We start from the raw sequence: 15084 nt of genomic DNA, 5'->3' as shown, positions 1-15084 counted from the left end.
TTAAAAAAAAACTACCTAGCTAATGGCGCTAAAATACATTTGTAATGCAAATAAGCCCACTGTTTGGCCTATATTGTAAATAAGTATATTAAGCTATGTCAACCAAGAAAGCACCTGTGCTGGTGGGGGAGTTGATCTCCTGCCGAATGCCTCTTCCTGATTGGCTTATGAACCTGCCCGTCTCCCGCTGGGGCTCCAGGATGTCCCGGTACTTTGACACCATGAGCACTGAGATGAAATAGACAACCGCGAGAGCCAGGAACTGGGCCTGCTTACTGTCATCCTGTGAAACACACAGCAAAGGATATGAAGAGGGATCAACATGTCATGCAAAATCGAAATTATTCACTATACTGATTACGTTTCTGTTTTGTGCACTGTTTGGGTTGTTTTGAAGAGTGATATATCAAATATGACAAAAATAAACATAAAAACAACCAAAAATATTAACCTTATCTGCAAATCAAATCCCTCACTTGTTCACTCATACACTAATCATCACTATGTAGTGTGTGTAGTGCACTATAATTTATATCAGGAAAGAGGAAACTAAATTGAGTGAGGTAAATACAGTGTCTTTTGCAGGCAATTTGAAATTATGATTATTAATAGCATCCACTAATATTTTCTTTTTGACCTTCTGAATTCAGTGTCATTTTTGATAGTATTATTTGATAAGAAAGGGTGCAAAAAAGTTCTTGCTTGTCATACTTAATGTTTACTTTTTAATTATCCTTCAAAACGAAAACATGTATTTGTTTGTAAAATATGTAAATATAGCAAAGCATGTTATATTATTAAAATAATATAAGAAATACTTATCAACTAGAAAGCAAAAAAAATGTGTTTATTATATTTGCAATATTTTCTCTGACTGCTGAGGTAATCACTACAAAAGAATTGAACAAATGTAGTCATTCGCTTAGACTTAAAATGGCTAACGTTCAATTTAGTTCATTATATAGTGTACAAAGAATAGTTTCAGGCACAGAATTTAAGTTGCAGTTCGTAAGTTTTGCTTTTTTGTCGCCATCTCTGGTTGAAACCTTCATTGCAGCTATTCATGGCACTGGTGTGGATGTTTTTCTTCACAATCACATATTTGATGACCATTTGACAAAATATTGTGTTTTTTTCTGGATAATGTCATCTGAACAAGTAATTCAAATGTTTGCCACATTTGTGCTGATCACAATATGGTACCACCGATGGTAATTAAATGTAATGTTCGCAAATTATTTTTACTGGTAGACATTATTATGAAAACCTACTAGTAATATTCCATTTCGAAAACATTTTTACAAATGAAATTGCAAATCAGGCAGAGGTAAGGAGACTGTTTTGAATACTGACAGGTTATGAGGTTTTGAATACTGACTGGTTATGAAGAAAATAAAAGTTACAGATTTTAAATGTAAATTTTATCCAATAATACAAAACAAACAAAAGAGAAGAAAACAAAGCAAAACAGAAGAAAACAAAACAGAAGAAAACAAAACAAAACAAAACAAACAAAATGAAACAAAAAAGAAAACAAAAGAGAAGAAAACAACACAAACAAAACAAAAGAGAAGAAAACAAAACAAAACAAACATATTGAAACAAAACAGAAAACAAAACAAAAGAGAACAAAACAAAACAAACAAAACGAACCAAAAGAGAACAAAACAAATCAAAAGAGAAGAAAACAAAACAAAACAAAACAAAAAAAGAAAACAAAACTAAAATAGATCATGAGACTAACTCAGAATAGAATAGAATAGAATAGAATACAATACAATAGAATACAATAGAATAAATGATCTGCCATTAACTCACAACGTCCCGAAAGACAGCAGCTCGCAGACGGTTAATGTCCACATCTTGCAGAAGTCGGTCCGGGTCCTTAATTGGAGAAACATTACTTGGAAAATTTTCTATGGTGGTCTAAGGCAAGAAAAGCAGATATTTGAGACGTTTAACAGTTCTCACATTGCAAGATCTCATTTTCATATTCACACCATGCCCAAAGCACCAAATCACACATAACGTGACAATGCTGCTGAAAAAAAATCAAATGTGGCAAGACTGATTTCACTCTGCAAGAAATACAGAAAGAATGCCTACAGTACAACTGCTCATGAGCAGAATCCATGTTAGCTATCTGTCTATGCATCCATCTATCCATCCGCCTTTCTGTCATTCTATCTAGTGCAGATTGAAATACAATAAGAAAATGTATTCAATTAAATATCTACAACATGAAGTGAATTAAACATTTAAGAACAAGTGCATTTGAGAACTTCAGCTGGTAAAAAGCTACTAATTAAATCTTAAAACTTAAATTTACAAAAGAAGCCAAAAAAAACTTTAAAAATGTACCTGCATGTGATCATCGTCTGACATTAATATGAATATAAAAGCTTGCTAAAAAGAATATGAGTATCAATTAATGTATGAGGTTGAAGTACATAGATAATAATACTATTTAAAAAATGGTAATGATAATTGTAAAAAAATGAAATCAGCTCATTATGCTGGGTTAAACAGCAATTCAAACTGATAATGGTAGCCCAGTGTTTTTTATTTCTACATTTTCATTATCATTTATCTAAAAAAGTATCCAGTGTGCTAAATCAAGATTTGAGACATATAAATATACAGTTAGGCCCATAAATATTTGGACATTGACACAATTCTATCATTTTTGCTCTGTCCACCAACACAATGGATTTGAAATGAAACAAACTTAACTGCAGACTGTCAGCTTTAATTTGAGAGTATTTACTTCCAAATCAGGTGAAAGCTGTAGAAATTACAACAGTTTGCATATGTGCCTCCCACTTGTTAAGGGTCCAAAAGTAATTGGATAATTGGCTTCTCAGCTGTTCCATGACCAGGTTGGTGTTGTTCCTTCATTATCCCAATTACAATGAGCAGATAAAAGGTCTAGAGTTCATTCCAAGTGTGATATTTGCATTTAGAATCTGTTAGTCAACTCTCAAGATGAGATCCAAAGAGCTGTTAATATCAGTCAAGCAAGCCATCATTAGGCTGAAAAAACAAAACAAACCCATCAGAGAGATAGCAAAAACATTAGGCATGGCCAAAACAACTGTTGGGGACATTCTTAAATAGAAAGAACGCACCAGTGAGCTCAGCAACACCAAAAGACCCGGAAGACCATGGAAACAACTGTTGTGGATGACCAAAGAATTCTTTCCCTGGTGAAAAAAACACCCTTTACAACAGTTGGCCAGACTGAGAACACTCTCCAGGAGGTAGGTGTATGTGTGTCATAGTCAACAATCAAGAGAAGACTACACCAAAGTGAATACAGAGGGTTCACCACAAGATGTAAACCATTGGCGAGCCTCAAAAACAGGAAGGCCAGATTAGAGTTCTAAAAAAGCCTTCACAGTGCTGGAACAATATCCTATAGACAGATGAGACCAAGATCAACTTGTACCAGAGTGATGGGAAGAGTATGGAGAAGGAAAGGAACTGCTCAAGCAGCGAAGCATGGTGGTGGTAGTGTCATGGCGTGGGCATGTATGGCTGTCAATGGAACTGGTTCTCTAGTATTTATTGATGATGTGACAGCTGACAAAAGCAGGAGGATGAATTCTGAGGTGTTTCAGGAAATACTTTCAGCTCATATTAAGCCAAATGCTTCAGAACTCATTGGACGATGCTTCACAGTGCAGATGGAAAATGACTGCAAAAGCAACCAAAGACTTTTTGAAGGGAAAGAAGTGGAATGTTATGTAATGGCCAAGTCAATCACCTGACCTGAATCCGATTGAGCATGCATTTCACTTGCTAAGGACAAAACTGAAGGGAAAATGCCCCAAGAACAAGCAGGAACTGAAGACAGTTGCAGTAGAGGCCTGGCAGAGCACCAACAAGGATTAAAAACCCAGCGTCTGGTGGTATGCGTTCCAGACTTCAGGCTGTAATTGACTGCAAAGGATTTGCAACCAAGTATTAAAAAGTAAAAGTTTGATTTATGATTATTATTCTGTCCAATTACTTTTGGACCTTTAACAAGTGGGAAGCACATATGCAAACTGTAGTAATTTCTACAGCGTCGTAAATACTCTTAAATTAAAGCTGCCAGTCTGCAGTTAAAGCACATCTTGTTCATTTTAGTTCAAAATCATTGTGTTGGTGTATAGAGCTAAAAATATTAGAATTGTGTCGATATCTAAAAATGTATGGACCTACCTGTATATGGTAGCCAGTTATAATAATGATAAGTACATGTATTTATCATTTATATTATTAATAAATATATTTTACACAACCTATTACATATCTAGACATATAAATAGACATGCATGCAACACTAACAATATGAAAAAACACATAATATCAAAATGTTACTTTAAATGCATAGTATGGAATTATGCATTAAGCATGGATGCAGAGTAACAGTGTGTGTGGTGAACTGGGTACCTTGCTGGCTGTGGACACACTTTGCAGGCCCTCCTGAGACTTACTGAAGGACAAAGAGGATTTCAGACTCCTGTCCCTCTGACGCTGACGACACTCCAAACAGTTCCTCACAGCCACACAACACACTGTAACACACATACATGAAGAGAAAGAGGAAACTCTATCATGAGCTAAAATAAAGTGATTACAATTTAACTCTAGAAACGTTACAATTCCAATTCCAGGTGCTGATTTATCAAAACAGTGTCCGCTTGAATTGTAATGACGCCACTACCTTGTTGTCTAAGGGATAGTTCACCTATTAAAAACAATTGACGTACAATATACTGTATTCACCTGTTTGAGTAACGTTTTTTTTTTTTTTTTCTGTTGAACACAAAAGATTTTGAACAATGTTGGTAATTGGTAGCCCTTGAAATCCATAGTAGAAAAAAAAATTAAGTCAATGGCTGCTGATTTTCAACATATCTTGCGTTATTGTTTGCGTACAATAAAAAAAGGGAACTCATAAAGGTATGAAACCAATTGTGTTGAGTATATTTATTTATTTTTTTGGTAAATTACCCTTTTAAATGTTTAAGAAACTTTGGAGTACTTTAATTGGAGCAGCTTTACTTGTGGGGAAAACTGGATATTTTTGTCAGCTATTTTTTCATCTTCCGGGTTTAAAATAAATTTTGGGGATCAAAATCGTAACGTATCGCAAATCTGCTAGTGGAGTGATAACACATCGGTTTCTCATTATTATTCATAGCGAAGATTTCTGATCCTATGAGAAGACCCTGCTTCTTAATTATTCATGAGAGCATGTGCTTTCCGAAGGCAAGGCAGACCTGCCAAGCTGTGAGACCCACTGGGTGAGACTGCGTCCACGCACAGCAAGCAGTATTTAGCCGTTCATGAAAGGTCATATGTGTTTGTTTCTATGATTCACAGGGTTTGTTACATGTATTCCCCTCAATGCTATCAGGGCCGGTACAAAGTTGTTGGTTTGCAGCAAGCATTTTTGTCGGGAGAACGGATTGGAGAATGGCGGACTTTGGCTTTTATCAGTTGAGTTCGTTACCATTCAGACACATCGCCTATATCTATGATGCTGTGTTCACCTATTTTTAAAATTCTCCGGATTAGCGGCAGGGCTAATGGCTGGAATAGACAGGGCAAGAGAGCTGCTGCACTGCTATCCACTGTGTCTGCATTCAGACTCGGGGATTTAGTCCGGAGAGAAGTCCACCTCATTCATAGTGTTTACATGATTATCTTTAAAATGATATAACAAATTGTGGTTATGTGTAAATGAAATTAAGAATAACATATGTATCAGGGCATTAAATCACTGTTTATTTCTTTGCATTTTAACTTTGTAAACTATAAAATCATGGGTCTCCTCACAGTGTGTCTCATTTTGTGAGCCAACTGACAACAGTTGTTCGCTCCCCTCTTTTTCCCCTGCTATGCTGGCCACGCCCACTCCTCCCTCTGCACTCCGCGCCCATTATGGCATTTTTTGAAGTCTGAGGTAGACTTGAACTGAAAGAGGGGGGTTTCATGGCCCATTAAATCTGTTTTTAAGGTGAATGAAGTAGTACAAAAAATACTAATACTTCTGCAAACAGCCCCTCAAATTGGTAAGATTTTAGTACAGAGAACAATTCTCACTGTTAACTAGCGGCTTATTACTTGGCTTTTATTAATATGTTGGCTGTTTATTAATACGTATAAAGTACATATTTTGTATGATCTTATTCTACATCCCTAATCCTACCCAATACCTAAAGCTTCCTTAATTACTATTAATAAGCAGCAATTTAGGAGGTTGCTAAATGTCATGGTTTGTTAATAACAAGAATTTGAACTTTAAATAAAGCGTGACCAAAAATTGACATTTTAAATTAAAAATAAAATGTTGTGCATATAACAATAAAAATAAATCTTTAATCAGGGGTTCTGCAGATTTTATCAAGTCAAATGTAAGATTTTTATAACCTTTTTAAGACCATTATGAATTAAATATTAAACTTCTACATGGGAAAAAAAATCAAATGTAGCTATTTCTTAACCACATATTTTAATTTGCAAAAACAAGAAAACCCTAATTGTATAAAAAAAAAAATTCAACATAATGTCAAAAATTTATTATGAAGAAAAATACATGGATAATTAAAAATATATATATTTGTTTGCTTTTGGTCCAAATGAATTGACTATAACTCCTATTCAACCGCATGCACTTCTGTTATAAAACCTTAAGTTTCATGCCTATTTATAAACATTACTATAACATTATAATTACAATTACTTACTTGTGTAAATAGTTTTTGTGTAAATGGAAGATCATGTAAGGGGATATATTGCTGTTTTTATCATGAGAAATTGTGTAATTGTTTTTAGTTTTCTTTGCCTGATTAGGAAACTTAAGAGAATTTGCTGTAAAACTGTTTAACAGCTGTTGTGAAATAAACATCTCTTTGCAATAAAAAAACTTAAATATATATGTAAAAAATAAACTATTGAGATATACTCTTGGCGATTGGATGGATGTCGGACTTTTCTTGGAAAACTTTTAAAATTAAGTCCTGTTTAAAATAATTTAAGACCTACAAAACAATATTTCTGTCAATTTTCTTTTTTAAAAATTCAAGTCATTTTAAGACTTTAAGACCCTGCGGACACCCTGTTAATCAATCCTACATTAAGAATATCAGAGTATATACTGTACAAGAATCAGAAAGTGAAATTCAATAAAAGACTTAAGACACTTTCCATACATTTAAGACCTTTTAACCATTTTTCAACGGAACACTGGCGAGATTTTAACTAGCAGTATATTAACTAAGTATTAATGTAAGAAATTAATCCAAATATAAAAAAACTATTCATATACTGCATAAAAATCTATTAAATCTAGCTAATTCAGTAGGTGGTCACCTATTGAACTGCAGAAATAATGGTGATGCCTCAGTTACTGCAGTAAACAAAGCCGCATGATGTCAAATCTGCTAGGATTTCATTGATTTCATAAACTACACAGCATCCAGATATTCACAGATTCAATTCAGGCAAACTTTAGAATACAACAATACATTTCATAATCAAAAATATCAAATTTAACACCTTGCAATATAGCATTTAAGACTTTTTAATAATTTTTAAGGGCCTTAAATTTCTCTACATTGATTTATCAACTTTTAATACTTTTTTAAGACCCCGCGGACACCCTGAAGAATATAGATATGAATAAAACTTTAGTATATGTGAATAAAAGTTTGATGTGAAGTTGAAGTTGAGGCTTTTTTTTTAAAGATGCAAGAGAAAAAAATCATTTTGAGAAAACGTCAGAAAAAATATGTGGTAAAATCTACAGGGACACATTGATAAAGTGTGATAAAAAATAACACTTGAAATAATTTTGAATGTTTCTTTCATTGTAAAAATGCTGGGTTCCACACACTTTCTTAATGTTGTCCCAATGCAAATCAATTAATTTCACTTAATTGTATTTACAAATTTAGGAAGATTAACAAAAAACTAATACCCCCCCAAAAAAATCCTCAAAATGTGCAGATTCAGCTAATTTTATTTTAAATAAGTAGTTCGAAGAAGCAGCCAAAATAATTTGTTGAGTGTTGCTTTAGAGTTTTTTTGCTTTTGCTTTGCTTTTTAGACTTTTAGACTCTCTTGCACATGGCCTAAACAGATAAACCAAGCTATTTTAAACATCTTAACATGTTTTCTTTGTTCTGTTGTGTTCTTTAAAATGTGATCTGACATACACAAACATCTACACACCTAGTCTGAGGCACTGTCGCATCAGTCCACCTGAGGACATGTTTTTCTCAGCTTCAATCTCGCTGAAGTTGAGTGAACTGGCGAAGACCAGCACATCCACTATGGCCATCAGACGGGTCAGAAAAATCACGGCGGTCTCAGACGACATGCCCTGCGTCACCTCCAGGCCTTCCATCTCACTCTGACACAATAATCAAGAGCACAAGGGCTTTTATCACTTCAGGTCATCTTGTTTGCACATTTGAAATCACATTAACATGAAATCATCACTTGTGATGTGAAAACATTCAGGCTGGGAATGAGGTGAGTTTGGTAAAATGTGAAACGCGATGAGAAAGCTCATGCAAGGCTGTGATGCTTTCCAGGATGCAGGATTGTCAATGGGAGTCTTTTGCGGGGTGGTAAAATGTACTTTTTTGTAGTTTTAATGGAATAAAAACCCTACTACTGGGGTTGGTTTTAAAAGAAGTTGCATTTGTTAACACAAACTGCATGTGATTACAAATCCAATAAAACATCAGTGAAACAGGACTGCAATCTTTATAAGTTTTTATATCTTATTCTTTTCATCAAGAAACCATGTAATCTTTACATAAGATCCATCATGATCTTTACAGAAAGATTTTGTTTCATTTTAAAGAAAAAGCAAACATTATTTTTTAGATTATTTATTTAATTGTTTTGAAATATAAATCTTTTAAAATATTTGTAAAAACGTAAATACAAAATCTCCTTTATGATTAAAATAATGCTTAAAAATTGCTTCATTAAAAAAAATCAGTAGTGTATTACACAAAATATATCTAATTATTGTAAATTTATGAGAACTATCATTGCTTTTACTGAATTAAATATTTAACATAATTTTAAAAAACAATGCTTGTGTTAACTGTATTAAATAATTTTAATCTAACAATTAAAAAAACTGAAAAAAAAAAAAACGTTTCTTTTGACCAAATTATTCCTAGGCTAAAATCACAAACAAAAGATGGAAGGAAAGTTAGAAAACTACTAAATGGAAATTAGTTCTTTTTAATTAAAAGAATGCATGGCATCCCTAAGTGAGCGAAAATGGAAATGAACCACAAAACATTCTAAATATATCAATATTTTGGTGTACTGACCTTGGAATTCTTTGCATAAATAAATGAAATGAAAGAGAACAAAAATTAGTTAGAAAGTTAAAATGAAATAAGCAATAAATGACATAAAATCAGGACACATGAAAGGGAATTCTGTTTTATTGTTGATGGATCAAAGACTAAAAAATGTTTTTATTAATACAAAGAAATAGATAAATAAATAAATATATAATTAAATAAATAAATATATAAATAAAGGCAGCTCGGTGGCTTAGTGTTTAGCACTGTCGCCTCACAGCAAGAAGTTCGCTGCTTCGAGTCCCGGCTGGGCCAGTTGGCATATTCGTGTGGAGTTTGCATATTATAAAATAATAATAATAATACAAAATAAAACCCTATAATTTAAGGATCACAGCGGAGCCAAAAAATAAATAATAATAATTGTAAATTTAAATCTTAATATATTGTCACTAAGCTTACTATAATCCCCCTATTTATTCATTCATTCATTTTCTTTTCGGCTTAGTCCCTTTATTAATCTGGGGTCACCACAGCGGAATGAACCGCCAACTTATCCAGCATATGTTTTACGCAGCGGATGCCCTTCCAGCTGCAACCCATCACTGGGAAACATCCATACACACTCATTCAAACACATATACTACGAACAGTTTTAGCTTACCCAACCTATAGCACATGTCTTTGGACTAGTGGGGGAAACCGGAGCACCCGGAAGAAAACCCACGTCAACAAGGGGAGAACATGCAAACTCCAAACTTCATTTTAGCTTACCCAACCTATAGCACATGTCTTTGGACTGTGGGGGAAACCGGAGCACCGGGAGGAAACGCACGCAATCACGAGGAGAACATGCTAACTCCACACAGATATGCCAACTGACCCAGCCGAGGCTCGAACCAGCGAACTTCTTGCTGAGGTGACAATGCTACCCACTGCGACACCGCACCGCCCCTCACCCTGTTTAATCAAATTGTATTTATTTAAAATATAATACATTTGTCACTAATACTTCATCTATTAATCATAAATTCTAGTCGCAGTCAGTACATTTTCCCATAAATACATCTGTTGTACTGTACATTTTTTCACTCATACTTTGATTATATTTTTAATTATTTCTATAAAAGTTATTTGAAACAACACATAATATTTGTGCATTTAACATGTTTCTGGTGTATATAAATCACTTATGCAAATGTAACTTGATGCAGACACCAATATGGAACTTTCCATCTGAGGCTTCTATTGAAGACAAGGTAAGGCCAGTTTATTTACAGTATATAGCACTTTTCATACACAAAAGTAATTCAAAGTGCTCTACATAAATACAAATTCATAAAATAAACACAAAATATTTATACAAATTAAAAATGATTAAAAACATATTAAACGCGTATTAAAACTGTTTTTTAAAGAATCAAAAATGAGATAGTTGGGATAGCTCAACCTAAATTTATGCACCATTTACTTACCCTCAAGTGGTCAAGTTGAACAAAGAAGAAGATATTGTGAGGAATGTTGGAAACTGGTGGCCATTGATATAGTAGGTAAACAAATAAATAAATAAATAAATAAATAAATAAATAATATTGATCTCAATGGCAACAGCTTATCAAGATTCTTCAGAATATCTTCTTTTGTGTTTAACAGAAGAAAGAAACTCAAACAGATTTGAAACAAGCAGGAAGCGAGTAAATAGTGACAGATTTTTTTCCTTTTTGGTTAAACTATCTCTTTAGATGAGGGATGCCCAAACTAAGGCAACTTTGATTTGGCCCTCCATTCCATCTGAGAGGAGAGGGAAAATGATAGGGAATTTTTGGGGGGATGCCTTTAACAGAGATTGTCAATTCCAATTTAACATAACTTTTGTTTTTAACTGTTGAGCTACAAAAAAGCAAACTGGAATTAAATGTTTTGATAAATGAATCAGATTTTTTTAAAATCAATAAATTATATAATGAATTATAATACAACAATTAGGAAATTACATTGACAACGTTACAGTTTGGTATATTTACCTCCGGCCCACCACCCTCAATCAAATTTAGTTTTTGGCCCTTCATAAGAAATTTTGGGCACCCCAGCTTTAGATCAATTCGGCTTGCAGTAATCTACAATGGCCACTGTGTGTCAGTGTGGTCAAAGCTCTGGCTCACTTACAGAAGGGGAAGTGGCGGCGGACAGCAGGGGAAGGATTCCTCCACAGGCGATGATGATGTTATCCACCATCTGTGAGATCAGGTGAATGGTATTGTGTACAAAGATTATGTTCTCGTTGCTGTTGACAAAGTCCATGATGGATTTTGTTGAATGACTGAGGGGAAAAAGAAAAGGAGGGGGAGAAAGATAAAGATGTAATCAATGATAAAAAGATTTACTGTAAACCACAATCAGTGTTGGGAAGGTTTCTTTGGAAATGTAATAGATTACAGATTACCCTATTTAAAATGTAATAAGTAGTGTACCTTTTCAATTACTTTATAAAAGTAACTGATTACATCTGATTACTTTTTGATTACTTTTAAGTTTCTGATGGATATTTTCAACTAAATCATTTTCAAGCATTTATACCAAACAGTAGCATTCTGTTTACTGTTAGAATTCCTAAACCTTTCATCACTTGAATTAAGATTGTTTTGATTTAATTTTAAAGTACAGCCACCTCAAAACCAGACCTTATAACAAAAAATTGTTTACTATTGTTAGTAAATCCAAATTTTGCATCATATTGTGTATATATATTTACACCTCTTCATTAATATGCTAAACTACATAATGTACTATCATTAGTAACAAATGAAATAATAGTAATTACCATAGTATACTTTGGCCTTTACTACAGTAAACTATATATAGACCTCCTTTCCCTCAGTCATCTTTCCATCAAGCAAGATTCTCGTGTTAGCCTAATTGATTGGCAACGTCACCGACCAGAGCGAGAGGTGGCAGTAACGTACCAAAAGGTTTGTTGTCGACCACCGAAAAACAGGTAGAGGAAAAAAAAATGTTCATTCTCGCTATCATATGGATTTACTTTCATCGACTAAACACCGGCCTCACAGCTCTGTGAATGTCGGTGCCGTCACTTATTGATCCGTGATTTGTAAATGTAGCTTGTAGTGGAGCTACACTAATAAAATAGCCTTGCTACCAGTGTTGCCAACTTAGCAGTTTTGTTGCTACATTTAGCAACTTTTCATACTACCCTAGTAACTTTTTTTTTCAAAAAGCACCTATTAACAAATTTAGCAATTTTCAACATTCAATTGGCAACTTTTAAAAAGTGACTCAAAAGAGCAGTGGCTGCAGGCTTCACTCAGTAGAGTAAATTTCTAGCTCAGATTGTTTTTCATAACTGTTAATTTACTGATATAAGCTAACATGTACAATTGTTGGTAATTTAGGTAGCAATAAATTCCAATAGTGCTGTAGTTGTTGTCGCTTTCACAAATGTGTAAATTTAACAAGCACACAAGCTGTGATTGTTTAAAAGAATGTAACATTATCAGTGTTATATTTAAAAATAAAAAAATTCTTACAAATAGTCAACTATATTTTTCATACAAATCTAAAATGGGCATATTTCAAATAATGTTTGGGCTGAGATGGTCAGTCAATTTGAGAAAACATTAATTATTTTTGTATACTACATAAAGATGTAGTTTTGAGTTGCGATTACGCAATGACGCCATTACGCAAAACTAATATGTTAATAGGAATCTATTTATTGTGCATCTGGATGTAATGTTTAATATAATATAATACACGGCGCCTCAGAGAGTATTTATTTCTGTACACTCACGATAATGACAAAACCATTTACTTTTATATAATAAAGAAAGGCTAGGTTCCATACCTGCAGATGCTTAAGGTTCGACATTGAAGCTGTTGATGTCGAAAGTATTTTAACAGCTGGCAAACAAATTTTGCACTGAACTGTTATATATGCGCCCCTCTACCAATCAAAAAGCATCAGAATAGCACCGCTTTAATAAATGGCCTTAGCAGAAGGCATTGTGCATATCAAAAACAGGCAAAGATTAATATTATTCAATATATTTAGACGTCAGCCCATTTGTAATCTTTAACATTTTCATTAGTAACTGTAATTTAATTACAAATTAACAAATTACAGTTACATTTATTTTGTAATTGAATTACGTAACACCATTACAGGTAACTAGTTACCCCCCAACAATGACCACAATTCATATATATAAGTAAAATACTCCATTATACTATGCAGCATACTGACATAAACAAAACTACTTAATAGTGCGGTGATTGTCTTCAGAAACAATTGTTTTTTTGCTAGTTGAAAGTCTCTTCAAATCCTGATAGCAATCATTAAATTCATTCATTCATTTTCTTATCGGCTTATTCCCTTTATTAATCTGGGGTCACCACAGCGGAATGAACCGTCAACTTATCCAGCATATGTTTTACGCAGCGGAAGCCCTTCCAGCTGCAACCCATCACTGGGAAACATCCATACACACTCATTCACACACATACACTACAGACAATTTAGTTTATTTAATTCACCTATAGCGCATGTCTTCGGACTGTGGGGAAAACCAGAGCGCCCGCAGGAAACTCACGCAAACATGGGGAAAACATGTAAACTTAACACAGAAATGCCAATTGATTCAGCTAGGACTCGAACCAGTGACCTTCTTGTTGTGAGGCGACAGTGCAAACCACTGAGCCACCTTGTTGCCCCCAAATCAATTCAAAATAGACAAAATGAATCTCAACCTCGCTGCTTTTGTTCGTGTCAAATTAAATGTGGCATCTACTCCAACTTCAACTGATAAGCATAACATCTACTGACCTTCTCCAAATGTGTACATCTGATTCCAGGGCAAAGAGCAGATCCGTAAGCAAACGCTGGTGCATCGGGGACCACTTGAACTCTGGGATACGAAACATGGTGGTGCGAGGACCAGGACTGAACTGCCGACGCTGCTCTTCTGTCATCGGCATTGCTCTAAAGCCCAGATCAACCCGCAGATCTCGATCCAGATGACTACCAGAACGGCCGTGCAAACTCTGAAAGAGGAAATGCATCAAAAAGGGATGCATTTAAAACACAAAGCAGCTGGGAAAATGTGGTTCTGACAGATGTAAGATTTTGGGATAAATTCTCACGGTATTGAGGAGAGATCATGTTCATCCTTACAAAAGCCCTACAGAAAATCCTTCATGCAAGAAAACAACTTTAAAGGTGTTCTTGAAGGACGCATATACTCCAGGGTCTTCTGTATATCCCACAAATCCTCAGAAATGGGTTTTGGCAGGCATAAAGATGTCAATAAGAAATCTCTTTGGAATTTTAACATATTCTTGATGCATTCCATCCTAAACTACATTTCCAATATCATGATTTATTACTCAAATTATTTTCAACAGATTTATCATTCATTCATTGGAACCAAGTTTATACATTTAATTCAATTACATCTAATATATTAATCAAACTTGTTATGATGTTTTTTAGTGTTTTGAGGGATATTAAGTGGTTCTCAATGGCATTTGTGATATTAAATAAACGGTGACAGTTTTGCATTCCTGATAGTTGAAGGCCGCATACTCCAGGGTCCTCTATATATCCCACAAATCCTAAGAAAAGAGTTTGGCAGGAATAAAGGTGTCAATAAGAAATCCCATTGGATTTTTAACATACTCTTGATGCATTCTATCCTAAACTACATTTCCAATATCATGATTTATTACTCAAATTATTTTCAAC

The 15084-nt window shown here is 34.1% G+C and overlaps 1 protein-coding gene across 1 annotated transcript in view; it reads right to left on the bottom strand.

Annotated features, from left to right (window-relative positions):
* nbeab (neurobeachin b) overlaps positions 1-15084 on the bottom strand; it is a 344764-nt gene that overhangs the window by 301929 nt on the left and 27751 nt on the right. Inside the window, exons 10-15 of the mRNA XM_056474110.1 lie at positions 14167-14384; positions 11493-11646; positions 8227-8407; positions 4438-4562; positions 1819-1926; positions 115-283 (exon numbers count right to left, since the gene is read on the bottom strand). Coding sequence (XP_056330085.1) covers positions 115-283; positions 1819-1926; positions 4438-4562; positions 8227-8407; positions 11493-11646; positions 14167-14384 — 955 coding nt within the window. The remainder of the gene's footprint in view (positions 1-114; positions 284-1818; positions 1927-4437; positions 4563-8226; positions 8408-11492; positions 11647-14166; positions 14385-15084) is intronic.

This window comes from Danio aesculapii, chromosome 15, assembly GCF_903798145.1.
Source record: "Danio aesculapii chromosome 15, fDanAes4.1, whole genome shotgun sequence".
NCBI classification, from domain to species: Eukaryota; Metazoa; Chordata; class Actinopteri; order Cypriniformes; family Danionidae; genus Danio; species Danio aesculapii.
This window is presented reverse-complemented; position numbering and strand designations above follow the sequence as displayed.